The sequence below is a fragment of the Salpingoeca rosetta genome (genome assembly GCF_000188695.1).
Source record: "Salpingoeca rosetta unplaced genomic scaffold supercont1.3, whole genome shotgun sequence".
Taxonomy (NCBI): Eukaryota; class Choanoflagellata; order Craspedida; family Salpingoecidae; genus Salpingoeca; species Salpingoeca rosetta.
The window spans coordinates 2,106,434-2,132,143 of record NW_004754931.1 but is presented as its reverse complement, the minus strand read 5'-3'; the positions used below and the strand labels follow the sequence as shown (position 1 = coordinate 2,132,143).

The 25,710-nt window shown below is 54.8% G+C and overlaps 7 protein-coding genes across 7 annotated transcripts in view; 3 read left to right on the top strand and 4 right to left on the bottom strand.

Annotated features, from left to right (window-relative positions):
- The window catches only part of PTSG_02022 (uncharacterized protein), a gene marked incomplete at its 5' end in the record, with an annotated part of 4,342 nt that extends 3,102 nt beyond the window's left edge, over window positions 1–1,240 (bottom strand). Inside the window, 4 exons of the mRNA XM_004997952.1 lie at window positions 175–269; window positions 662–723; window positions 892–933; window positions 1,175–1,240. Coding sequence (XP_004998009.1) covers window positions 175–269; window positions 662–723; window positions 892–933; window positions 1,175–1,240 — 265 coding nt within the window. The remainder of the gene's footprint in view (window positions 1–174; window positions 270–661; window positions 724–891; window positions 934–1,174) is intronic.
- Window positions 1,241–1,360: 120 nt separating this feature from the next.
- PTSG_11825 (uncharacterized protein) lies at window positions 1,361–3,634 on the top strand. Its single transcript, XM_004997951.1, has 5 exons — window positions 1,361–1,614; window positions 1,913–2,030; window positions 2,328–2,517; window positions 2,851–2,937; window positions 3,274–3,634. Exons 1-5 carry the CDS (start codon window positions 1,425–1,427, stop codon window positions 3,352–3,354), a joined length of 666 nt encoding a protein of 221 aa, XP_004998008.1. The 5' UTR covers window positions 1,361–1,424; the 3' UTR covers window positions 3,355–3,634.
- On the top strand, window positions 3,622–6,673 carry PTSG_11824 (uncharacterized protein). Its single transcript, XM_004997950.1, has 5 exons — window positions 3,622–4,005; window positions 4,309–4,556; window positions 4,879–4,941; window positions 5,086–5,157; window positions 5,376–6,673. The coding sequence occupies exons 2-5, from the start codon at window positions 4,509–4,511 to the stop codon at window positions 5,844–5,846; spliced, it is 654 nt and encodes a 217-aa protein (XP_004998007.1). The 5' UTR covers window positions 3,622–4,005; window positions 4,309–4,508; the 3' UTR covers window positions 5,847–6,673.
- An 85-nt stretch (window positions 6,674–6,758) lies between these two features.
- PTSG_02019 (TKL protein kinase) lies at window positions 6,759–14,648 on the bottom strand (the record flags this gene model as incomplete). Its single annotated transcript, XM_004997949.1, has 24 exons — window positions 6,759–6,997; window positions 7,255–7,351; window positions 7,552–7,687; window positions 7,856–7,923; window positions 8,207–8,367; window positions 8,558–8,656; window positions 8,882–8,939; window positions 9,118–9,191; window positions 9,385–9,510; window positions 9,818–9,961; window positions 10,126–10,228; window positions 10,451–10,550; window positions 10,748–10,824; window positions 10,979–11,069; window positions 11,240–11,321; window positions 11,473–11,587; window positions 11,835–12,080; window positions 12,307–12,390; window positions 12,617–12,688; window positions 12,888–13,097; window positions 13,354–13,526; window positions 13,762–13,872; window positions 14,107–14,191; window positions 14,520–14,648. The coding sequence occupies 24 exons, from the start codon at window positions 14,646–14,648 to the stop codon at window positions 6,921–6,923; spliced, it is 2,718 nt and encodes a 905-aa protein (XP_004998006.1). The 3' UTR covers window positions 6,759–6,920.
- A 116-nt stretch (window positions 14,649–14,764) lies between these two features.
- Window positions 14,765–19,936, bottom strand: PTSG_11823 (uncharacterized protein; the record flags this gene model as incomplete). Its single annotated transcript, XM_004997948.1, has 13 exons — window positions 14,765–14,795; window positions 15,061–15,124; window positions 15,317–15,377; window positions 15,521–15,574; window positions 15,801–15,883; window positions 16,096–16,257; window positions 16,536–16,655; window positions 16,881–17,307; window positions 17,496–17,893; window positions 18,173–18,231; window positions 18,465–18,514; window positions 18,711–19,315; window positions 19,510–19,936. 13 exons carry the CDS (start codon window positions 19,934–19,936, stop codon window positions 14,765–14,767), a joined length of 2,541 nt encoding a protein of 846 aa, XP_004998005.1.
- A 36-nt stretch (window positions 19,937–19,972) lies between these two features.
- On the top strand, window positions 19,973–21,518 carry PTSG_02016 (uncharacterized protein; the record flags this gene model as incomplete). Its single annotated transcript, XM_004997947.1, has 5 exons — window positions 19,973–20,350; window positions 20,374–20,480; window positions 20,526–20,735; window positions 20,980–21,055; window positions 21,345–21,518. 5 exons carry the CDS (start codon window positions 19,973–19,975, stop codon window positions 21,516–21,518), a joined length of 945 nt encoding a protein of 314 aa, XP_004998004.1.
- Window positions 21,519–22,278: 760 nt separating this feature from the next.
- PTSG_02015 (uncharacterized protein) lies at window positions 22,279–25,710 on the bottom strand (the record flags this gene model as incomplete). Its single annotated transcript, XM_004997946.1, has 7 exons — window positions 25,651–25,710; window positions 25,331–25,399; window positions 24,909–25,203; window positions 24,591–24,770; window positions 23,994–24,214; window positions 23,583–23,819; window positions 22,279–23,391 (listed from the first exon to the last, which is right to left on the bottom strand). Exons 2-7 carry the CDS (start codon window positions 25,376–25,378, stop codon window positions 22,279–22,281), a joined length of 2,094 nt encoding a protein of 697 aa, XP_004998003.1. The 5' UTR covers window positions 25,379–25,399; window positions 25,651–25,710.

Here is a 25,710-nt window from a genome sequence, read left to right as displayed (position 1 = left end):
GTTCGTCGTCGTGTGTGTGTGTGTGTGTGTGTGTGTGTGTGTGTGTGTGTGTGTGTGTGTGTGTGTGTGTTCGCAGAGCACAAACAAAAGTTGGAGAGGCAAAGCCTTCCCGCATGAATTGTGGCCAAACGAAAGCAGTGGCAAAACGAAAAGCAGGGCAACCCAAGCAATCACCATGGCATGCAGCCGTTCGCACCATGGTAGCGGCGACGTATTCGTTGGCCTCTTCCTCGTTGTCACGGAACTTCTTCCTGGCCACGCGAGACAGGCTGGCGTGTTCCAAACACGCGACGGTACGCAAGGTACGAACGAGCCACACGACATGTGTAAAGGTGAGACGCGTGCAAATGCAATGAGCAGAACCGGGCAATGTCTCCGGCGTGGTGTTACCAAATGAAAGGACACGCCATAGCTTCGTAACGCGTGTATGTGCGCGCGATAAGCACACGCGAGCACCCAAACAAACGCACAAACAAACAAACAAACAAACAACCGCACAACAAACAAAGAAACAAACACAACACACAAACAAAACAACCACACACAACACACAAACACAAACAAACAAACAAACACAACCACACACAAACAAACAAACACACACAACACACAAACACAACACACAAACAACCACACAACCAACAACAAACACAAACAGAACCTGTTCTCGATGCGCTTCAGGCCAGCATCAAGGACGTCGCTGGAGACATCCACAAGGCAGACCTGTGGCAGAGAAAAGGGGCGCCAGTGTCACATCTGTCAGCTGGGAATGCCTATCGCATTCCAAAACAGCTTTGTTGTGTGATAATGTAACATCACAACACCAGCCAATCCACAACCACGCTTCACACACACACACATACACACATCACATCATGAAAGCGTTCGCACCTTATGGCTGGTGGCTGCCGCCACCTGGGCGATGCCGCCTCCCTGTGGTCAGACATCAATTCCACGCCAACGGAAAAGGTGAGGGGAACACGCTTGTTCGCAGCCGGCTCAAAACAACCAACACCAGCAGAACAACGACGCAGTCAAGTCATGTCAAGATCCAACCAACCAAACACAGAAAGAACAACAACAGACCTGACTGCCCTCGATTGGCTGTTCACCACCAAGGTGCAGTGCACTTACACACACACACACACTTACACATTTACACACATATACACACCATGAGGCCAGCACCAAGCACGGTCACGTGCTGGACAGCGGCAAGGCAACGGGTCGCACGATGCATTGTTCTTGGTGTTGTTGACAACAAAGATGACGATGGAGGCAGCAAGGAGATGAGTCAGTGAGCGAGAAATGGATTGGTGTGGTTGTGGAACATTGATGAATATCATCACCCATTTTTCTACATTGCGTCGTTTGGCGTCCTTCCACGGCCACCAAACCAGACAAGTGTTTGACTGACTGCAGCAATGCCCGCGGACAAGGCCAAGGCCTCCTCCCCGCAGAAGGGGAAGAAAGGTGGTGCTTTGTCGCATCAGAAGCAGAAGAAGAACAAGGCGGCAGGGTCCAAGAAGGGCACAGGCCCAGGGTTCCTGTCCCTGAGCTTTTGCATGGCCCTTGTCGCAGCAGGAGCATACTTCCTCTACCAAAACCCTGAAGGTGTGTCCGCATGTGTGTAGGTGTGTGTGTGTGTGTTTGCGCACACGCGCGTGTGAATTTACATGTGTGTGTGTGTGTGTGTTTCCATGTGTGTGTGTGTGTGTGCTTACATGTGTGTGAGTGTGTGCTTACATGTGTGTGAGTGTGTGCTTACATGTGTGTGTGTGTGTGTGAATGCACTCAGGTCACACGCAACAACCCACATGATCCGTGCTCTTCTTCACGGCTTTCCCCTTCATCGCCGTCTCCTCCCCCTTCACCCTCATCTCTCATCGCCGCTTCCTTTCTTTTTTGACAGGACTGGAGCCATGGACCGGTATGCGGCATCCAAACAAGCCTTACAAGACATTCATGGATTTCTACCCATACTACCAGGAGGAGCACACGGACAAGACGTGCAGACTCCTCCACATCATGTATGCAACAGCCCTGCCCTTTAGACGTGTTTGCCAGGGGCAATCCGTGGCCTCAAATGCTGTGCTGCGGGACTGCTTGTTCTCCCCTCTTCCCGCGCACACATCCTCAGAGATCACCAGCATGTCATTTCTTCACGCCAGCAGCCACCAAGTTGCTGTGTTGCTTCACACCTAGTCGCTCGCTCACGGATACGCACACACACACACACACACACACACACACACACACACACACACACACACACACACACACACACACACACACACACACATAACCAACTGCGATCGCCGGTGCAGCGGGACAAGCATTGTGCTGACCATCATGGCTGCCTCTCCTTCAACGTTTGTGTCCATGGCGCTGGCGTTTGTTGTGGCGTATGCCTGCTGCGGGCTGTTCGCCTTCATGCCCAATGGCGCCGCAGAGGCTGCTGTCATGGTGACCGTCTTCTTCTCCACCCACTACTTCCTCAAGCGCTCCATCAAGCTTGTAAGTTCCCCCCTCCCACTTGGCATGGCGTGTTTGTTTCCACGCACTGTTGTGTTGTTCGTGTGGGGACGCCCCACACCCTTCAACAAGAGAACACACACACACACACACACACACACACACACACACACACACACACACACACACACACACACACACGCACACACACGCACACACACACACACACACACACGCACACGCATACACACGCACACGCACACACACACACATACATACATCTACACACACACACACGCTCACTCCCCCTCCCTCCCACACACACACACATACATACATCTACACACACACACACCCGATACCGCGCACGCGTAGGCGCTGGTTGTTATGCTGGTCGGGTATGCGTTTGCGTGGGTTGGCCATTTCTTCTTTGAGCAGAACAAGCCCGCCACCTTCATCTACGTGAGTAGTGTTGCTGTCTACTGAGTTGCGCAGTCCCGCTGTTTGTGCTTGCCTGGTCTCTTGCACATGTTTAATTACGCGTGCTGATTCAGGCACACTGCACACACGCATGCGTTCTTTTCCCTTGTCTCTCTGTGTGGCGCTCGCTACTCCACATAACTCACACTCACTCCCTCACTCACTCACCCTCACTCTCACTCATTTCCACACACACACACACACCCTCACTCTCACTCATTTCCACGCACACCACACACACACACACACATTTCACTCGCGCACACGCACACACACGCGCACGCACACACGCGCACACGCGCGCGCACACACACACAGCCATCTTTCAGCTTGATGTCCGACTTCTTCATGACGTTCCGCGTCATCACCCAAGTGGAACCACTCGATCCACGCGCCTGAGTGAAGCAGTTCATTGCGTCACGCACACACCGCCACGACATGTACAAGCACACGACCGCCTCTGTTACATCAAAGTCCTATCGTCACAGCCTTCCTCTCCCTTCCCACCTGACAATCCTCCTCCCTTGTTGCATGTTTGCACGCTTGCTTGCGTGCTTGCGTGCTTGCGTGCTTGCTTTGCTTTGCTTGCTTGCAAACAGCCGTTGCCAACACAATGCCCCCGACGTAAACCCCTTCACTCCCGAGTGCTTCGCGATGCTACAAAACGCCGTCATGAAAGTTCCCTTGTTTCATTCACAATTTTCTGCGATTTTTAGCTTGCTCTCGGCTCAGCAACCGGCACCGACTGTGTCAGGCTAGCATTATTTTCCTCCTATCTGCGCAAGCGAACACAGACCGGCACGCCTCACCCCAACACACACACACACACACACACACACACACACACACACACGTACACCCCGCGACTCGCCGTGCCTCCTCTGGCAACCGTTGTTGTCTCTCGCCTGTCGTGTAAGTTGGTGTCTCCTCGCTTGCTTGGTGTCGGTGTGCACAAACGGTTACTTTTGTTGGTTGCGACTCGCCCGCTTACCTACCGCGCGCTACGGGTGACACACACACACACATCCAAACAAACAACTCGGACAAGAGGTAAGATCGGCGCCCACACGTTACCCCGTGACCATCACCATGCATACATGCAAGCGTTATTGCCGTTGAGCCAAGCAATGTGACTGACTGTCTGTATGTTTGCACTGCCAACACTCGTCTGTTGTTTGTTCACGCTATCGTTTCCATGGAGGGGGGGGGGGTCATGAGTGCCAAAAGCATGCCGCTTTCGTACCGCTTCCATGGTCTGCGAAAACCCACGATCAAGTCCATTGTTCTTTCAAATCAGCATCTTCCCTCTCTCACATCTGCGTTGTGTCGGCTGAATATCCTCTTGGCACACAGGGCCTGCACCAGTGTCCTCGTATCCACCACTCGATCCTCGTCACGCACGCCCGCGTGCTCGTTCTTCCACTTTCTTCTGTCCCGTTTTGTTGCTGGACCGCTCCTGTCTACGGTTTGCTTGAAGCTTGTTTTCACTTGCTTGTGACACCTTTCATCCCTCGTAACGCGCAGCAGTCAAACGCTCGAAGCGACAACCAACCATGCCTCGTATGGAGGTGTCGACATCCATGCAGCTGTCGGATGTCCAGGTATGACTGCTGTGCCTTGGCAGTGCGCGTGTCCACGTCCACGTGCTTGCCCACGCACGTGTGCATGGGTGCGTGTATGCATGGGTGCGCATAGGAGGTTGTTTGGGTGTGCGTGCGTGTGTGCATGCGTATGTGTGTGTGTGTGTGGTTGGATGTGTGTGCGTGCGTGTGTGCATGCGTGTTCGTGTGTGTTTGGTTGTTTGTTCATCGACGATGAATGACTGCTGTGAGCTCGTGCATGCTTGTATCTGTGCGCGCTCACGCGACCACAACGCATGCCTTCTTTTACATCGTGCGCCTGCCTTCAATGGTATGTCATCAGACGGACAACTACTGGCGCGACCGCTATCGCCATGACGGCATCCGCGACAAGAAGTGGCAGGAGGTATGCGCTTGCGTGTGCGTGTGTGCGCACGTGTGTGGAGGAGAGCCTTGCCATACTGCCTCGTACCTCCGGACGCTAACAACCGTGCGCTCTACATGACTTATCAGCTCACATCCCCCGCCCCATGCGCGCACACATTTGCAGAAGCCGAAGAAGCGCCGCTCATCCTCTTTCAAAGTGATGCCTGTTGCACCACAGCTGCGCCCTGTGGAGAAGGTAAACACAAATGTCGCCTTTGCTCTGGCAATGTGCACTCGTGTTGCAGAGCAGAGATCTCCTCTTCACGCTTCGTGTCGCGAATTAGCCCACCTGATCACCGTCGTGACCACCGCCTCCATCCCCCACACTACATTCTCGTTTTCTCGTTTTCACCACCACCACCACCAACACACACAACATTCCCGTTTCACGACCACCACCACTGCCCTCTGCAGAGCACGTCGCAGTCGCAACTCGCCGTGGGCGGCCGCCGGTCCTCGTACGAGTGGAGCGTCCCTGCCAAGCCAAACCGCAAGGCGCAGTCGCTGCCAAACCTGCTCGTGCCGCCGCCGCCGCTCAAGCAAAACAAGCGCCAGTACCTTGCGCCACAGCAGGGCGGCCGCTACTCGCTCTCGCCAATCCCGTCCCGCCCCACCTCCTCCATGAACCAGACGTCCCCCAAGTATCTGGTCCCGGAGGTGTGCAGCACAAACCCGTCCCCATTCACGTCTCCATCCAGCACGCGTAAGGCGTCGCTCACGTCGGCACGTATGCAGGACAAGTCCCCACGCATGGGCAGCATGGGCGCAGGAGTCGGTCTGTCGAGGGATGGAGGAAGCAAGTCCCCGGGCCAAGCCAAGCGCACGTTTGTTTCGGATATGTCCAGCATTGGCCGGAACTCCCGCCGCTCACCCTTCCGCCGCTAGCTGGCTGTCTCCTATCCCCCCCCCCCTTGCAGACTACCTCTGGTTGAACCTCTCCAACAACAATTTTCAGCTACCTCCTCGTCCTTACCTCCTTCGCCCCCCTCCTCGATGTCTCTCTCTCTCTCTCTGTGGACATTGACGCCATTGCTGTTGTTCCTACCGCCTGTTCTGTCAACCAATCCCCCTCTCACATCACCGCCGTGATGTGTTTTTTCTTCCACTGTATGCTATGATACTGCTATGATACCATTTGAATCACGTTTGTGAGTAGAATTGCTCTTCCTCGCTGACCTCTCAGGGCCCTTATTGCTGTACATTTATTCTTCCGTCCGTGTCTTCATGTGTTGTCTTTGCTTGCGCTTTCGCTTGTGTTTCGTGGGATCATCAGGCACCCCTGTGTATGGGCGCACATGTGCCACGTGTGTGTTTGTGTGTGTGTGTGTGCATGTCTGTGCACATGGAAGCGATTCGTTTGCGTGGGCATGTGCACGCGCGTGCATGTGTTCGCGATGTGATGATCGTGTTGCTTCTTGTTCCGTGGTGTGTGTTGATTGGACGGACGGGGCTTCCTTTCGTATCTGATTGACTTGATTGATTGATTGACCCACTCTTTTGTTGATTTTGCTCCCACTGAATGCATTACCGCTACCACCGCTGCCACCGCTGCCACCGCTGCCACTAATCCCCGCATGTCATATTGCTGTTGGGTGTGTTGGCGGTGGTGCGTGTGGTGGTTCTTTCCGTCCTTCAGTTCTGTTTTGGCTCGTTGAGTTTTTGCGTTTCCGTGCTGTCGGGTTGTAATCATATACACATGTGCACAAGCGAAACAGCAACAGCAAGGGACCACGAAGAGAAGGGGGGGGGGGAGGAAAAGGGTGGTGGCAGTCATGAAGGTTCAAAAGCAACACACACACACACACACACACACACACACACACACACACACACACACACACACAACATAGAGCAGAGGAGAGATATGCAGTCTGAAAGGACAAGCGTTGTTGATCAGGGGGAGGAAACAAGGGATGGTTAGCAGCCATGCATTGGTATTCCTATTGCCTGGCATCCTAGCTAGCGTGATGCATTGCTGCGGGTAGAGTGAATTGGAGAGATGGACGTGGACATGGGGGTTGAGCTGGCCGGCGTCGCTGCAAACACGATGGACACACATCGGGAGGCAGGTAGTGTGTGAGGAGGTTGACTTTGGGACGTGACAGCGTGTCATCTTGCGGCTTGCAAGAACCAGGCTTGGCATTGCTCAGCACCACAGACAGACAGACAGACAGACAAACAGACTGACAGAAGCCAGCCAGCCAGCCAGCCAGCCAGACAGACAGACAGACAGACAGACAGACAGACACACACACACACACACACACACACACACACAAACGCATACACGTACATCTGCGGGAGGAGAGCAGCCTGCGGTGGGCGGACTGGGAGGAATCGCTCGCCGTCAGGTCATACACACGAAGAAGGCGCGACAGCCGCGGGACAATCTGCACGCAAAGGATATGGTGGTGGTGGTGGTGGTGGGGTGAGGTAGGGTGGAGCGGTGAGATGTAAATGCAGTCAAGGTAATATGGTGACAGACACACAGACACACAGAGACAGCCACAGACACACACAGACACACACACACACACACACACACAGACACACACAAACACACACATTTACGCAGAGGCGTGCGCAGTACCTCGGCGATGTGCGGCCTCTGCTCTGGCGGTCCCATCCAACACTCGCGCATGACAGCGGCGATTTCGCTCGGCCACGACGCAGACACATGTGGGCGGCGGCCCGTCACAATCGACTGCTCAACATCCAGCTGCCGCCTGTTGCAGGTGTTAAGGAGAAGGGGGAAGCGGCGTTGGTGGTGTGGTGGATGGTGTGGGGGGCGGGGCGTGCGTGTGCACGAAAATGTGTGTGTGTGTGTGTGAGCATAAACATGTGTGTGTGTGTGTCGTGCAGGTGTGGCCATGCAACATACAGTAACAGCTCACCCTTCGTATGCTTCGGGTTTGCGTGTCCACAGACACCATAGGGTGACACCAAACGAGAACACGTCCGCCTTTATAACAGCAACGACGACGAAGACGACGAAGACGAGGGAGCGGAGGTGGCGGGAGATATGCGCAACGTGAGACAGCAGTAGGATAACACATAGGCCAGCTTGCACTCCCCGAAAGCACACGCACACACAGCCATTGAACACATACTCGCAAAGAGTATGCACACACACGCATACACAAGTGCAGAGCATAGCAGATGTCCATGGACGAAAAACACAGGCACACACGCACAGCACATGAGACATTTACAGCACGAATTCAGCCGCCCACACCATAGCCCACCTTGCGCGTGTATCCCGTGTCTGCGCCGTCCGTGATCTCTGGCGCTGTGAACCCTCGTGACCCAACACGCGGCGTGGGCGGACGGGCGGGCGACGTCGCCGGGAAAATATCACGCGAGCGAACGGGAATGTCGTCAAGGAGGAAGCGGCTGCTCTTGAAGTCTTTGGAGTGCGTTTGTGTGTGTGTGTGTGTGTGTGTGTGTGTGTGTGTGTGTGTGTGTGTGTCGGGGGAGGGGGTGAAGGAGGAGGGAGGGAGGAGGTTTGTTTGAAGAACGAGACAAAGAGACAAAGAATGCTTGGACAATTTCTGATGACCTACACACACATGCATACACACGAACTGTGGGCTTACTTCCAATCTTGACTGTCCAGCCGTTTGTCACCATCAGGCTCTCTGGTGTGATGTTGCGGTGCACAATTGGCGGATTGTGCACATGGAGGAAGTTGAGGCCTGACGAGTGGTAATGACAAACAGTGGGACGGGTTGATACGTGCGTGAGTGGGGACGAGCGGGAATCAGCGAGGGTGAATGTGTGCTAGCGTGGGTGGTGGGGTGTGGTCTTGATGGGACACATGCCTTTTACAAGGATGCACACACCCTCATGCACACAATCACACACCACACACTACACAACCAAACACAATTACACAAAAAACGTGCAGTGCGAATTCGTACCTGAAGCGGCGTCGAGCGCCATGGCCACACGACGCGACTTTGGAAGGTCGTGCTCATGCTGTGCACACACACACACACACACACACACACACACACACACACACACATACACACACACACACACATTGAAGGAAGGGCGAGTGGTGAGACGAGTGGTTAGTTTGGTGAGGTGTTATGACCATTCAGCAATACAAACACTATTGTACGCGTGAACCATGTGCTTGTTGCGTGCGTACAGTTGCGATGACGTCACGCAGCGAACCGCGGTCCGGTCGTTCAACGACGAAGAACTTTTGCTGGCGGCGAACGCCTGTGTATCGAGAATTGCGTGCGTGTATTTCATTGTGAGGGACGCAACATGGAGTTCAGGCATGTACATGGAAATTGTGAGCGAGTGCTTGGCCGCAATCACAGCTCACGATTCTTTATCTTCGTCCTCAACACCCCCCCCCCACACCCACACCCACCCACCCACACACACACACACATACACGGACACGAACCTGATCCGATGAAAGCGATGAGGTTTGGGTGGTTGAGGAGCGAGAGGACGTGCTCGACCTCCTCCGGGTGTGTGATGCGCGGCCCGGCGTCCACCGTCGGCACACGATTCGTCTCAAAGTACTCAACTGGTGATGGTGGTGGGGGTGGGTGGGATGACAACAGGTCCACGCACACACGCACACACACACATGTGCACACGCACACGCATAAACACACACACACACACACACACACACACACACACACACACACACACACACACACACACACACACACACACACACACGTGCGCACATGCACACATGCACTCATGTACACGCACAAACATGTGCACACACATTCTTCTTCGCATGCTCACATGCACACTTGCACAACGTGCACCATCACCACCAGACTTCACAGGCAACAAACGAGACATTCGCATCCACGCACCAATGACGGATTGGTTGAAGTAGGAGCCGTGAAATGCAGAATAGTTTGAAAAACTCGCAATCCTCTCATGGAGCGAAATGTCCTCGTGTGAAACGGTCGGAACAGAAACGGTTGAAATGCGCACATTCATCGCCCACAGCGCATCTGCACATCCAGAAAGAAAAAAAAATGCAAGAGGCGGTGACGTGAGAGTGGCAAGAACGAAATGGCATGCTCAGGGAAACCCATGTAGAAACAAGAAGCCTGCACAAACAAACAAGCAACAAGCAATCGAACACACACACACACATAGGGAGGTGCCAGCTTACCTTGCACGTGGTCCCTGACGCGACGATGAAGCTGAAGACAAGAGTGGCATGGCCAAAGCAAGATGGGCTCAAGCCAATCCTGCCAAAGCTGCGCGCAAAACGTCTGTTGTTGTTGTTGTTGTTGTTGTTGTTGTTGTTGTTGTTGTTGTTGTTGTTGTTGTTGTTGTTGTTGTTGTTGTTGTTGTTGTGGCGGTGGCGTGAGCAGTGGGAAAACAGCAAAGTGCGAAGAATAAACTTCGACGCACAAACGGCAACACTTGAGCAATCACAACAGAGACACACATGCACAGTTGCGCACATGCGCACAAACACGCAACGCGCTCACCTCATCGCGAAACGGGGGTGTTGCGCTGTCGTTGTTGTCTTGATCTTCTTCATTCTCGTCACTGTCTTGCGGGGGCGTGTTGATGCTGTACTGGCCATACCTGAAGATGGCACCATGCACGCAGAGCCGACAAATACACGTGCACAAATCAGCATGAACGTGGGAAAACAACATGTGGTGCATTGAGAACACCGGCAAGTTGGCGTGCGCGCGTTTGTGTGTGTGTGTGTGTGTGTGTGTGTGTGTGTGTGTGTGTGTGTGTGTGTGTGTGTGTGTGTGTGTGATACATGCTCGCACCTGCGGTTTGAGTCCGTGTGGAGAAGAGACTGGCGTTCAGGATCTGACGACGGCGGAAAATGTCTCCGCCAATCCAGCTGTGGTGACACGAGGGAAGTGAGAAAGAATGGAAGCACACACATACACACACACACACATGCACACACACGCACGCACACACACACGCACACACAAAGTGGTGTATCGCGTGCATGACAGCTCAGCAAAGTACGATTGGCGCTGCATGCGTACATTGTATGCTTTGACGAGCAGCGGCACGGTGATGCAGAACACATCCACAATCCACAGCGGAATCAGCCCAAACTCCCACGCACGTTTGTGCCTGAAAAACAAACAAGCACATGATAACATGACGAATGTGAGCACCAACAGCGAAGATATGGACTTGCATGCGTGCAAGGCGAGCGTATTGATGCACAGCATGCTTGCCACAAGTGCTGCATGTTAAAAATGTGTGTGTGTGTGTGTGTGTGCGCGTGTGTGTTTACGCACCATGGCCCGTGGTCCAGGGAGACGAATGCGAGGATGTACATTGAAAACTCAACCATTGACGCCAACGTGATCAGGGCGAGGGCTGGAAACGTGCAAGAAGGGGAAAGAGCGGTGGAGGAAGGAGATGAATGGAGGCGAGTGAGCAAAATGGGTGAATTACGTGTGACAATGACGTGAGACGATTGTGTGTGTGCGTGTGTGTGCTTTTGCCGAGCGGTTGTGCGAGTTCAGACCGGTGTGAGTGTGAGCGATGGTCCAGGGCGGCGGAGGCGAACGTGGCGCGAATGCAGCGAAGGCAGCGAACCACGCGAGCACAATCGTGCGCACGAGGTACACGCTGACATGCGACTGTACGTGTGCATGTAAGCAAACCCGATTTCAGCCATGCATGTAAGCGGGAGCAGTGTGATGGCATGTCAATGGTCATGAAATGTTGTTGGTGCATGTGTGAGGCGAAGGACAGTGAAGAAACAGGGACATCAGTGCGGCAGAGTCGGCGTGCTCAAGACTATCAACCAGCGTCATCGATGATATGCACAGGCACACATGTCAACACGACCAGAAGCAGCCCCAAAAAGTCAAGGCGTGTGCGCACCATCAGGAGAATGCAGTGACCAGGGGAATACTCGGAGCAGTGGGGCATGGAGATGCCGAGAGAGTAAAAGCCATATGCGGTTGGCGTCACAGCGAGTGCACCCCAGACGAACACGCGCGCAAAGCTGCCACTGAACCGGTGGAGGGTGCGTTTGTACACCGCAAACGCGTCGACAGCCATCACCAGCACCGTCAGCGCAACAATGCCAATCATGGGCACGCAGATGAGCGACTCCAGGAACCCGCACTGCCGTGGTGTAGGTGCAACGTGTGTGTGTGTGTGTGCGTGTGTAGGAAAGCGTACTGTGAATAGTGGAAAGCGAAAGCATTTGAAGAGCAGAAAGAGGGTCAGGTGCACACGCACATATGCACTCACGCACTCACGCACACACACACACACACGCACACACACACACACTCTCTCTCTCTCTCTCTCTCTCGCACACACACGCACATGCACAACGCGCGCAGACCTTGTCGCTCTTCTCCCTTGTGATTTCGTCAAACAGGATGAGGTTGATGAAAACGGGGACAGCGATGAAGGCGACGGCAAACAGCTGCACACACACATGGCCGCATTGAACATGAAACACACGCGCGAGAGAACGAGGGAACGATCAGGTGAGAATTGAATGCATTCCAAAATCGACAAACAGGCAGGCACACACAGTCACACGCACACGCACAGAGCAAGCAATAACCATCTCGGCTTGCACACCATACGCAGATGCACGCATCTGGAGTCACAAAGTCATACGTGACAGTGCACACACAGGTACTCACCACCATGATTGGAACGGCCACTCTCAACCAGCGCCACTGCGAAGATTTGCCGGTGGGTCGAAAGTACGCGTTCTGACAATGAACACAGCGGGGGGGGGGGCGTGCGTGTGTGTGCATGTGTGAGTGAGCGAGGTTATGTGTGAGTGTGTGAGTGTGTGAGCGTGCCAGTGTGACTGAGCGGATGTGAGTGTTTGTATTTGCAGGTACACGTGTGTCTGGATACATGCTTCGAGTTTCACATGTGTGCGTGTATGTGTTGAACACAACCAACCTTTGGGTCAATGCTTTCATCCTGCGATGCAAACGCTTCAACCAACTCTTCATCATCATCATCATCATCATCATCATCATCATCATCATCATCATCATCACCATCATCACCATCCCAGCCGTTCACAGTCGTTGCGTATGCTGTCGACGCTGCACGGCTGAACTTCTCAGGTGTCGTCGACTGGTGGCTCGCAACCAGCATGTGCGCCTCCTGCAACACAGATATGGGCGGGGGGAGGAAAGGAGAATTTTGTGTGAGGGGTGTGTGAGTGTGCGTGCGTGAGTGCGTGCGTGAGTGCGTGCGTGAGTGTGTGTGAGCGTGTGAGTAAGTGAGGGTGCGTAGGGGGGGGGGGGCACATGTTGGTGCACATGTGGTACAATCTGTGACATGCATGTGGCAGCACGGAGAATGCGCAATCAATGCATTCACTTCATGCCGCGCTCTGTGCATGCAGTACAGCACGTACGCTGGTCGGGGTATCTGACTGGGAGATTGTTCTGTGCATAAAGGAAATGCTTGGGTTTGCGCGGAGGAGGGCATACACGCTTGCCGTGTGGTGGCTGACGAGCGCCGCCTTCATCACCATCGGATGGCGCCCGTGGTGCCGCAGCACGCGCTCCTTGTGCTTCAGATAATACACTGGTGTGTTTGTGTGGTGTACATGCGTATGGGTGGGTGTATAGGGGTGAGGATATATGGGTGCATGGGTGGAAGTTCGTTTGGGTGTGCGTTTGCATGAGAGAGAAAGAGAATGAGAGAGAGCGAGAGAGAGTGTGTGTATGTGTGTTTGCGTTGAACTGGAAGAAAGCGTGCTCTAATGATCAAGGTGTGGCGTGAGGGAGAGCACTGCACACGGACAGTTGTCGCTGCCCACCGTATTCAAAGAAGAAGTCAAAAATCTGATCTGCGATGCGCTCATATCCAACGGGTGTCATCGTTGTTGTCGTCATTGCCGTTCCACTGCACCGCACCAGCATGTCGCGTCCTGACATGTGTGCAAACAAGAGGACAGGACACAGTGTTGGTGGTAATTGGGGTTCGCGCAAGGTAGCACGCGCGCAGTTGTGCATGTGTTTGCACGGCTGTACTTGTGCACAAGGGAAACACGGACACACACTCACACACACACTCTCACACGCACGCACACACACACACACACTCTCTCTCTCTCACAAGCACACACACACACACACACACTCTCTCTCTCTCTCTGCCGCACCTGTGAGCGGGATGCGCGTTTCCCACTGGTTGCTGTGACGACCGGTCCGAACTGTCATCTTTGACAGGCGGAGGGGGCGACGCAGCTGTCATTGTCATCGTTGTCATCGTTATCGCAGGTGGGTTGGTGGGAAAAAGGGAAAGTGTGTGTGAGTGTGTGTGTGTGTGAGTGTGAGTGTGTGTGTGAGGCAGTGAGTGATGTGTGGGTGTGTAGAAAGGGGATACACGTGCATATGTGTGAAGGGCGCTGTATGCATTGAACGACGACAAAACCGAAGCATCTGGTGGTACAACAGTGGCTTGGACAACAGCCAATGCCTCTGCATCACCTGTTCAACGGCGCGCACGTCCTCGTGTGTTCGCGTGTGATACATGCGCGGTATTGCCAGCGCTGCATTGGTGTTGGCTGCAAACAACAGGTTGTTGTTGTTGTTGTTGTTGTTGTTGTTGTTGTTGTTGTTGTTGTTGTTGTTGTTGTTGTTGTTGTTGTTGTTGTTGTTGATGATGAAGAATGTTAGGTAAGGAACACATGTGCACGCCCATCGTGCGTTGCGAGGTATGACAGTTGTTCCAACATGCACACAATCACACAACACGAGATCCCACCGTCATGTGCAAAATAGTCGATAATCTCAGCAGCTGAGAGGTTCAGGAGCGTTTCAAACGTGGACAGGCGCCGGAAAAGGGGATCTTGCATGGGGACGTGGCAGTGAAAACGCGGACACACGCGCACACGTGCGTAGGATCTGTGGTGATGTGACGGGAGGCGGTAGCAGTGAGTCTCCGTGAAATGAAATTGTGCATGGCAGCGTCATGCACGCAAGCAGTCGGTTGTGAAGCGTCCATGTGCTTGCATATCCGCGTGTGCGTGCGTGCGTGTGTGTGTGTGTGTGCGTGTGTGTGTGTGTGCGTGCGTGTGCGTGTGCGTGCGTATGAGAGTGTGTTTGTCTCCCACCTGAGTTGGAGAATCCATTCGATGATGGCCATCATGTAGAAGCTGTGCTCCTGAGACGCCAGCCCTATCACCAGCAAACGGTATGCAATTGTGTGTATGCGCGTATGGTGTGTGAATGTGCGTATGTGAACATGTGCGCGGAAACACACGTACATACACGCTCACTCCCTTCCTCTCAGTGCGTGCGTGTGTGTGCGTGCGTGTGTGCGTGTGTGTGTCCTGAGGTGTAAATCCCTGTGGTGCAACGCCAACCAACCCAGATACTCGCGGAGTGCAACTGCATTGCGGACAGCGAGGTGCTCCAACGTGCACGGCTTCTGTAAACACACACACACACACACACACAAGAATGCACACAGGGTGAGGCGATGGGGAGGCCATGAGTGCATGCGCGCGAACTCGTACATGCCCATGCACGGGCGAGACGAGGGTAACAGCAGGAAGCAGCACCAATGCGCACTTTGCATTTCTGAAGAGCTTGTGCCACCTGCGGCAGCCCGAACCGCGTGCACAGCTGGACACACACATACACACACACACACACATATATACACGTGTCAGCATGAATGAATGAATGAATTGGGGTTGTCAGCAGTCATTGAAAGAAGGATGCGAAAGCAACACAGCGAGTGAGGGGGGGGGGAGGCCGCGGAACGATGGTGCACGCAAGCACAACCATTAATGAGATCCCACACAAGCAGCACACACACACACATACACCTGCGAGCAAACGTTCACACCTGCACAAAATGGGCCTTTGTGATGAGCGGGGAGCAGAGCGGGGATGATGTTGGGTTGGGTGCGCTTTGGATGTCATGCACATCTGGATACACGTGTGGGCATGGGAAGCGGAGATGGGAGGGACGCAGGAACACGTGAGCAACGTGCGTGCGTGAAACGCGCACACCAGGCACTGCAAGACAAGCTGAGAAATGGCATACACACATGCAGTGACAAAGGGGCACACACACACACACACAAAAAAAACGCAGCACGACCACGACCACGACCACGACCACGACCGTGCGGACATACATGCGTTTGCCCATCCGCGTTCAACCGGTGAGGGAAACGCGCTGAGGAACGGGGTGTCGCCCACGACGGTGAGCGCAAAGCGACCAATGCTCTCCGGTGGGAGGCCGTCCTTCAGCGCAAACGTCCACCCCGATATGCCGCCGCCACCAGGCATCACGTGGCCTGGACAGTGAGCGAAGGAACAGAGGGGCAAAACCGTGCGTGTGTGCGTGTGTGTGTATGTGTGTATGTGCGCATGTATGTGTTAGCTACATCATGATCACGATGATAGCACGTGTCTGTACTGTAGACAACAGCAGTCTGTGGGAATTCTCATTCAATACGTCGCTCGATACACTTCACGCGCGTGTTTCAACAGGTCATCAACCACCACCACCACCACCACCACCACCACCACCACCACCACCACCACTAATGGCGTGAATGCTCATCGTCGTCACCTTCGAGCAGCAGCTTGCGGTGGATGTGGATGTCTTCCAAGACGACGCGAAACGGGGCTTCGTCCACGCCAACACCGCGCCACCCGCACCCGACCAGCTGTCGGGGCGTGTTGTCCAGACCTGTGGTGAAGTCGGGGTGAAGTGGTGGTGAAGGTGAGGGGGAGAGGAAGGGGCAAATGTGGACCATTGGGTTCAGGTTCAGGATGCACACCTTGGTCATGACATACACACACACACACACAGAGGCAGACACATACACAGACACAGACACAGGCATAGACACACACACACACACACACACACACACAGACGCAGACACATACACACAAACACACAGGCACACACCGACGAGGACGAGTGCCGCGTGATTTTCGACGGTGTGGTCGTGCGGAATATCAAATCCATCACCACCAGCACTTGCGTCATTGTCGTCACCATCATCGTCATCATCATAACCATTGATGGCATTGCGAGTGCGGCCACCACCACTGGCACTACTGCTGCCGATGCCTGTTGGCATGGACAGGCGGCCTGATGGTCGCGCGTGCGTGGATGACAGGGAGGACAGCGCCCCCACTGAGGAGGACAGCGGGTGGTTGGGGCGCAGGGAGGACCGGGAGGACCGTGACGTGGCTGCTATCCTTGAAGGTAATGGGACAGCAAAGTCCGAGGCGACAAAGTTGCTTGGGGTGGTGAGGTTGAAGGTTTGAAGGTGTGGGGGCGGCACAACGGCCTGCAGCAGACTGATGGTGCGACGCGTGTCACGCTCAACCTAAACACCCACGATGCAAAGAAAGCGAGGGTAGGGATGTGTGAAGTGGGTAAGCATGGAAACGCGCACTGTATGTGTGCATGTGCATATGTGTGTATGTGTGTGCAAATGTGTGTGTGCATGTGTGTGTGTGTGTGCATGTATGACACATAATCAAGTTGGCGTTGTCACGCAGGATAGCAACACACCTCGATGAACCCTTCAAGGTGTCCCTGCTTGTAGGACCACGTTCGTGGCGTCAGCCGACGCGCACTCGCACGTTGTTGTTGTTGTTGTTGTTGTTGTTGTTGTTGTTGCTGTTGTTGTTGTTGTTGTTGCTGTTGTTGTTGTTGTTGTTGTTGCTGTTGTTGTTGTTGTTGTTGTTGTTGTTGTTGTTGTTGTTGTTGTTGTTGTTGTTGTTGTTGTTGTTGTTGTTGTTGTTGTTGTTGCTGTTGTTGTTGTTGTTGTTGCTGTGCACGACCTCGTGAGACGGCTGCGTGCTGGAATGCAGAGTCCTGCCCAGCACCGCCTGCACGAGCGCCACGCGTCTGCTCACCACCTCTGTTGCTTCTCCTTCGTGTCGCGTCGTGGCCGCGTGGGGCCGGAGCTGCGCAGTAGTCGTCCACAGGTGCAACATCACGAAGGGGGGGGGGTGGGGGCAGTGTCAGCCGTGCGGACGAGCGCAGGGCGTTCGGATCGGAAAGACGTGGCAGTGAACCAAACACGTTAGTCAGTGACACACAAGCGCAAGCGCAGACAGGGATGCATGCACAAGCGCAAACGTGGTGCGCAAAGGCGTAGATACGCACAAACGCGAACGCGCACGTGACATAGGCTTCCTCTGAGCAACGACACGTGCGCGTGCAACCGAGAGGGTTTCACTCACCTTGCGGTTGAGACGGCGAGGGCTCTGCCCGGTCCGATGGCGGCAGGCGCAGCCCAGCGCTGTAACAAGTGCATGCGCGAGCGCGCGTGCATCCGTGTCAGCAACCACCAATCGATCGCCCATGGATGCAGCAACATCAAGGCACGCACACACATGATACACGCACACACATGATATACACACACACACACACGCACGCACACACACACACACACACACACACACACACACACACACACACACACACACAAACATGATACACACACACATACAACGCACGCGCGATACTCACGTGCTGTTCTCCAGGTCTGCGATAGAGAAGTCGGGGTCTTGCTCAACACCCTACACGCGCACACGTGGTGGTGGTGGTGGTGTTGTTGTTGTTGTTGTTGTTGTTGTTGTTGTTGTTGTTGTTCAAAGAGAGCATTGCAAGTGAGGAAAGGTTGAAAGATACATGGTTGCACGCGAGATCGCTTCGGGATTCAAGATACAAAGAGCAAGTGCACAACGGCCGGATCAAGCACTTGAGCATCGCTACCTCATCAAAGTCATTCATGCCAAGGTCTCCTGCATTGTCACGCGGTCGTTCCCCGTCATCCTCGTCGTCATCCCCGTCATCCTCGTCGTCATCATCATCATCCTCATCATCCTCGTCTTCGTCACTTTCGGTAATGGGCCCTGTGTCTGGGTCCTGAAACTCATCGTCGTCTTCGCTAGTGTCGCCGTTTGTATCGGTTGAACCTGGTTCCTGCTGGCTGTGGAACTCGTCCTCGTCCGAGCTGCTTCCAAGGTCCATCCTGCGGAGGGGATCTGGCGCGATGCCTGGTTGGTACACCTGAACAGCTGGGAGATCAGACACAGCTGAAATGAACGTTGTTGCGCGTTCTTCTTCCTCTTCACCCGCTGCGTCCGCTTCGCCTGCTTCGTGCGGCCCTTCTTGCCTCGCAAAGCCTGGTTCAAGGCGAGCAGTTGCTGTCGCTCCGTTGTTTATGGCAGCGCCCTCTTGAACCTCGCCATTGCCAACGCTATTCACGGAAAAAGCCCATGGCTGGTTGGAACGCTCCATCCCAGCCTTGCGGAACACCAGCTCAAGCTCAACCCGTGCTCGTGTTGTGGAGCGGTAGACTCCTTGCTGCTGGCGGACTTGGAGCAGGTGGTGGTGGTGTGTTGTGCGAGGAATGCGCGGTAGAGAATGATTTCAGTTTTATCGACTGAATTCAGACCAAGAAGCAACTCGAAAGCAAACTTCGACCTCACACGACACGCAAGTGCACGACGTGTTCGCGGTCCACGAGTGCAGGCTGCTGGGTCAGCACCCACCAGCCTGTCTCACTCACGCCAGAGCAACTCGCGCCACGCCAGCCACCCCCGCGCTTCCCCTGCCCCTTCGAGCGGTGCCGCAAGCACCAACACTCGGCAGGCGCCGAAGACAGACGCTTCGACCTTACCAAGCTGGCTCAGCACTTCCGTTCCCAACATGCAGACGACCTGTCCCCAGGTCTCGCGGAGGCCTTCGGACTCACATACTGCACCAGCTGCACGGGGCACGTCTTCTCGCCGCGCCACAGATGCAGCAATCGGGCACACGCCCCCGAGGCCGGGGCTGATGCCGACGCCCGTGACCTCCCCATCCTCCAGCCCTCCGACGGCTAGTGGACTCGAGATCTGAAGGGCATCGAAGCGGACCTCGTCGAGCGCGTGCGAAACAAGGACGACAGCGACATCTTCCACTGCTACCGCACCGCCCAGAAGATCCCTAACCATCCCCTCGCGTATCGGGCCTTGCGGATCGCATCCAACATGATCGTAGAAGCTGAAAGCGACCCCAACAAGCGGAAGCGGCACAACGACTACGTCCTGGGTGCCTTCCACCTACTGCAGCTCATTTTCGCCAGGGACAAGGCACACTACATCCGGAACAACACACTACACGCCCGGATGTGCCTCCTCGCGTCGCGCAACTGGGACCGCCTAGAGGCACGAGCCGCGATCCGGATGCGGCCGCCACGCACCGACGAGGAAGGACGCGCCGGCAAGGCCCGCCAACACCTCGCAGCGGGAAACATCTCCAACGCATACCGCACCCTCGCAGATGACTCCACGCAACTGGACAGGGCCGCTTACCGCCGCCTGCTGGACGAGGCGTGGGCGGCCATTGGGGAGGCCCACGCACGGGACGTCGCGCCAATCCCCCGCAGAAGGTCGTGCTGAGCAGGAGCATGCAGAAGCTGCGCTGGTTTGCGCTGCCCACAGACGACATGGCTGCACCACCGCCATCAGTGACGGAGGTTGCAGCACAGCAGCAGCAGTAGCAGCAGCAGCAGCAGCAGTTTCAGCGTCGCCGCAACAACAGCACGCGTTCACAGGAGGGCATGGTGGAGTGGGGCGACCTGCCTCAGTGGTCGCTCGACCAAGGTGGCGGCGTTGGCAGATATGATGCTGACAAAAGCAGCGACGAGAATGGCAGCCCTGTGCTCTTGCAGGCGTGGGCGAGTGGTGATGACGACGGCGACGGCGTTGGTGGCAATGGCGGTGATGGTGGTGCAAGCAGCACCATCTCATCGTAAGTGAACATGCACTCGGCTGTGTGATTGTGTGATTCTAAAGTTCAATATTGTGCGTGTGCGTGTGTGTCATTGCGTTTGTAGTGTGTGTGTGCGTATGTGTGTCATTGCGTTTGTAGTGTGTGTGTGTGTGTGATTGACGTGCATATGTGTGTGCAGTTGCCGATGTAATGACTTGCTTAGATGAACGCTCATGGGTGTGCTGTGTGATGGTGTGGGGCACTGTGTTTCTCTTGCTTGCAGTGACGAGGAGGCCGAGTTGAACGGACCCGTCTGCTACAACTGCAACGGCCAGCCCATCGCCGAGGAAGTGGAGGAGGTGAGCATGAGTGCTTGTGTGTGTGTGTGTGTGTGTGTGCGTGTGTGTGCGCATGTGTGTGGTGCATGCTTGTGTGCGTGTGTGTGTGCATGCTTGTGTGCGTGTGTGTGTGCATGCTTGTGTGCGTGTGTGTTGTGTGCTGCCGTTGTACATGTACCTCGCAGCCTTGCAGCTATACCCCTTCACTCAGAGCGCCAATCGCGCATGTAACATCACGCCCACACTCAACCACTCACTCCCTCACTCCAATACGCTGCGGCACCTGTTCTCCTCCGTTGCATGCGCGCAGGCAGAGCGGCGTCGACGTCGCGCGAAAGCCCAGCGCGTGCTTGACGGGTTTGTCAAGGCAGGCGACCTGGCTGTCCAGGGAAGTGGCGTGGACCCGTCTCTTGCAGGCCTGATCCTCGGCGTGTGCATCTGCTTCACCTTTGGGCGCCAGTGGTGCAGTGGCCTCTTCTCCTGATGGGGGCGGCAACCGCGGTGGACGGCGTGACGAAGATGGCATGGTGGCACGATGTGCTCATGATTTGGTGATGGTGCGGTATATTGCTTGCTCGAGTGGTAATTGATGGCTGATTGCTTGCTTGGTGGCTTGATGTGATGGCTTGGTTGCTTCATGTGTATGAGTGAGTGGATGATGACTGCCTTCTTTTTCGTTTCACCGATCTTAAGTGTGTTTCATGAGCCCGCCGTTTTGCTTCCTTCATTTGCTTGTCCGTGCCCGTCTTGAGAACCGACATAAACAACACAAACCGCACACACGCGGCAAACGCGACCACACACACGCCCCCCCCCCACTCCGCACCTCTGACATGAGTTCACACCACTCGTGCAAGTCCACTACAAGTCGCCCATTCCAAACATCTAACCCCCTTTCGGCACCAATGTGTCTTTCATCTCCAAACACACTGCACAGGATCCAGACTTTTCGATCAAGGAAGTCATGGCGTGTCACGTCATGTCATGTCATATGTCACGTCACTCTTTTATGCACGGGATAGACGCATACCATATTTAGCTTCATGGAAGTCACACCATCATAGCACGCACAACAAGTATCACAAGGAGGCCTGGCCCACCACAACAAGCAAATTAGCAACAGCAACAGCAGACAAAACACCAGACACAGCAATTTCACCACCTCAACCACCACTACCGTCATCATCGTCCCCTGTCACCGCCACCGCCATCAAAGAAGGCAAGGGTGGCTGCACCAACACAAGTCAAAGAATGGTAGCGTTCTGCATTCCTTCGATGAGCTTGTTGAGGATCTTCAGCTTCTTCTTCACGTCCACCTCACAGCCTTCCTCCTCCCCCTCCTGCTCCTCATCATCATCATCATCATCATCATCATCATCATCATCATCATGTCCGTGGTCACCGTCGTCAGCGTTTCCACCGCCCTTATGCGCCATGTCACGCTTCTTCTGCTGCAGCCACTCAACAAGTCGCCGGCACGCATCCTCAAACCGATCACACGTGCTCCGGACATCAAACCTCTCGCCAAAGTCGGGGCGAGCCCATGCCATGGCCAGTGAGTAAAAGTCGTGGATGCTTTTGAACGGCAGCCGGTCCTCGCCCGAGCGACAAAACAAGTCAGGATGGCGTTCCAGCAGACAACAGTTGAACCCGTCCGGCGTGTGCGTTCCAAAATTCTCCACATCGACGATGAAGGCTGCAGTCGCATCCTTCACCGCGATGTTTTCTCTGCGGACGTCGGCGTGGGGAAGTGAGTGGAAACACAACCGCAGGAGCTGCTCTGCCACACACAACAGCTGCTCTGGCGTGGTGAACTTGCCGCTGCCGAGGAAGGGCATGACGATGGTGTTGCTGTTGATGACGCGAATCGGGTGACGTGGGTGCAGGATGCGCCACATAAGACGAATACGGTCGATGTTCTGGTCGTCAGGCACACGCTTCACCACAGTGTCGTCAATAATCTTCACATCTGCCGCCAGTTCTTCAAACTCGAAGAACACGCGCATGTTGGCCAAGACGACCTCGTCTTTCTGCTGCTGATGGTGCTGTGGCTGCTGTTGCTGCTGTAGTTGCTGGTGCTGCTGGTGCTGCTGTGGCTGCTGTGGCTGCTGGTGCTGGTGCTGGTGCTGTGGCTGCTGGTGCTGGTGCTGGTGCTGTGGCTGCTGTGGTTCCTCGGGGCAATCGCCGCTCAAGCGAATGCGCTCAACAAGAGCAGGTGGGATATCGCACTGGGGAGATGGCAGCGGTGGCGGAGAGGTGGTGGCAGGGGCTCCAAAGCATCTAGCGTAGAGCGAGTCGTAGTAGGCCAGCAGGGGCTCAGACAAGAGCACATCCAGCACACGGGAGAACTTGGACAGCTGACACCGCAACAACGCAGGAAGCACGAGAGCAGGCGTGTGGAGATATGCGACACATGAGCGTGTGGTGTGAGAGCATGTGGCCCGCCACCGACGGAGCAAAGGGACACCACAACGGACGAGGATAGCAGCATGTCAGGGGCAAGAGGAGCAAGCCATCACAACAACAACATATGCTAGCAGAGGCTCACCGTGGTGGATGCCAGGGTGATGCTGTTGATGACTGGCATCTTCTGTCCCCCAGCGAACGTCTTGTGTCCAAGGACGAAACCATACACATCAACACAGTTCCCGGCGACGGCGATGCCGATGGGGTACATCAGCCCCTTGATCACAGACTCCCAGTGGGGAACGCACTTGATAGCGTGCAATGCGTGTTCGCGCAATTGCTCCTTTGCTTCCGCTCGCTGTGCACGCTGCTGCTCGAACTGTAACATGCACACAAGGTGGATGCAGCAGTGAGCAAGCAGGGTTTGTGTTTCCACGCGTGTGTGTGTGTTTGCGTCTGCGCGTCCGTGTGTGCTTGTGTGTGTGTATCGTGTGGTGGCTGGTGCACAAGCAATTGGAATAAAAAAGTCAGAGGTGCACACGTCAATCATTACCTCAATGATAAGAGGCAGAAAGCTGTGGTGCAGCTCGCACACGGTCGGACGAAACGCAGCGTCAATCTTGTACTGCTCCGTGTTCGAGACAGGCGCGTTGGCGATGACCATCATGCGGCTGTGCAGCTTCTTGCGATTGAAGTAATTGTGAATGCACACCATCATTTGGTATTGTATCCACCCTTCGTATCCATCCGTGCTGATGGCTTCAAAGCCAGAGGCTGGCCCAGCAAAAACGCAAAGCAAGAAGAACACACGAGCTTGTGAGTCATTGCATGCCAGTGGCGGTGCATGTATGTGCATGAAAGTGCATGTACGTGCATGAAAGTGCATGAATGTGTGTGTACATGTGTGTGTACATGTGCGTGCGTACATGTGTGCATACATGTGTACGTGTATTGCAACCACCTTGCGACACACAACACACAACACACACACACACTATCACAAGCGCACAAAGTAGGCACACAATCACAGATGCTCTGATACAGGACTTAAGGCAAGTCACATAACAAAATACCACACACACACACCATACACACCACACCCCACATACACACCCCACCACACACATACACCACATACACATAAACTCACTCCCGTCGCCATGTGTTGCTGTGGCCATGTCAAGCTGCTTGGCGAGTTGTGAGGTGACCGCGAAGGTGGACGGGTCGACGGAGATAAAGTAAGGGAAGGAGCTCTCCACACCCCCCTCTCTCCCCTGCTTGTTCAGCCTTTTCTTTGAAGCTGTGCTTGGTGCCACGGTCCGCACAAGGTCTGCATGGGAGTGTGCGCGCGCATGTACATGCACGCGTGTATGTGGTGGAGCCAATTCGTTGGGTGTGAGTCATGGTAAGGCATGAGAAGCACGTCGCAAACAGCCGTCGCAGGACATCAACTCAAACATGCACTTACTCAGCCGCTTGTTGAGCGCAGATGTGTCCAGCTTGGGAGGTGTGCATTTGGACAATTGCAGCTCCACAGCGTCCCACGCTGACAATATCGCATGTGCACCAGTCGTGAACGGATTCAGCGCGTCCACTACAATGTCAAGGTCTGGGAATAAGACGGCGATATGTATGACTTGTTGTCGCAAGCACTCCAGCGCGTCAGAATCGAAATCACGAAGAGATGTCTCAACGTCAAGTCCTTTGCGAGCAGCATTGTACTTCTTCCGCAAAATCATGGCGGCTCTTTGGAGCACCATGACCTGCACCGTTCAAGCCGGGAAGACGAGGCGTCAGGAGAAAAGAGAAACGATTGAAACAATGTGTCAGCCCATATGAGATGCCATGCAGTACAAAGGTGCATTGGCAAGGCAGAGCCAACAAGCGTACCTCTGTTGCCGTCAGCTGCGGTGGGGCTGGCATGGTGTCTTCACTCATGGAATCCGCTGAGGATGGCACCTGAGGAAGAGACCAAAACGGTGGCAGGTGAGGCGCGAATGACACATCAGATGGCAGGTGTCGATGCTCTGTGGGTTGTATGCAGCTAACGCTGATGCAGCGTCAAGGCACATGTGTGTGTGTGCGTGCGTGCGTGCGTGCGTGCGTGTGTGTGTGTGTGTGTGTGTCGACGCCTGGGAGCACATGGAATACCTACAACTGGACATGCAAAGATGTGTGATCGACAAGAAAATGAGTACGTGTGCCATCACCTTTGTCGCTTGCGCATCGCCACTGGGGCGGCGCTCACAAGATGCTGCTGCTGCCACTGC

Excerpts from the sequence above, each read along its gene's own strand:
- PTSG_11825 (XM_004997951.1), top strand. The coding sequence starts at position 1,425 with ATGCCCGCGGACAAGGCCAAGGCCTCCTCCCCGCAGAAGGGGAAGAAA. Across the intron at positions 2,031-2,327 it reads TGCAGACTCCTCCACATCAT|CGGGACAAGCATTGTGCTGA; the intron begins GTATGCAACAGC and ends TCGCCGGTGCAG. Across the intron at positions 2,938-3,273 it reads AGCCCGCCACCTTCATCTAC|CCATCTTTCAGCTTGATGTC; the intron begins GTGAGTAGTGTT and ends ACACACACACAG.
- PTSG_11824 (XM_004997950.1), top strand. The coding sequence starts at position 4,509 with ATGCCTCGTATGGAGGTGTCGACATCCATGCAGCTGTCGGATGTCCAG. Across the intron at positions 4,557-4,878 it reads TGCAGCTGTCGGATGTCCAG|ACGGACAACTACTGGCGCGA; the intron begins GTATGACTGCTG and ends GTATGTCATCAG. Across the intron at positions 5,158-5,375 it reads AGCTGCGCCCTGTGGAGAAG|AGCACGTCGCAGTCGCAACT; the intron begins GTAAACACAAAT and ends TGCCCTCTGCAG.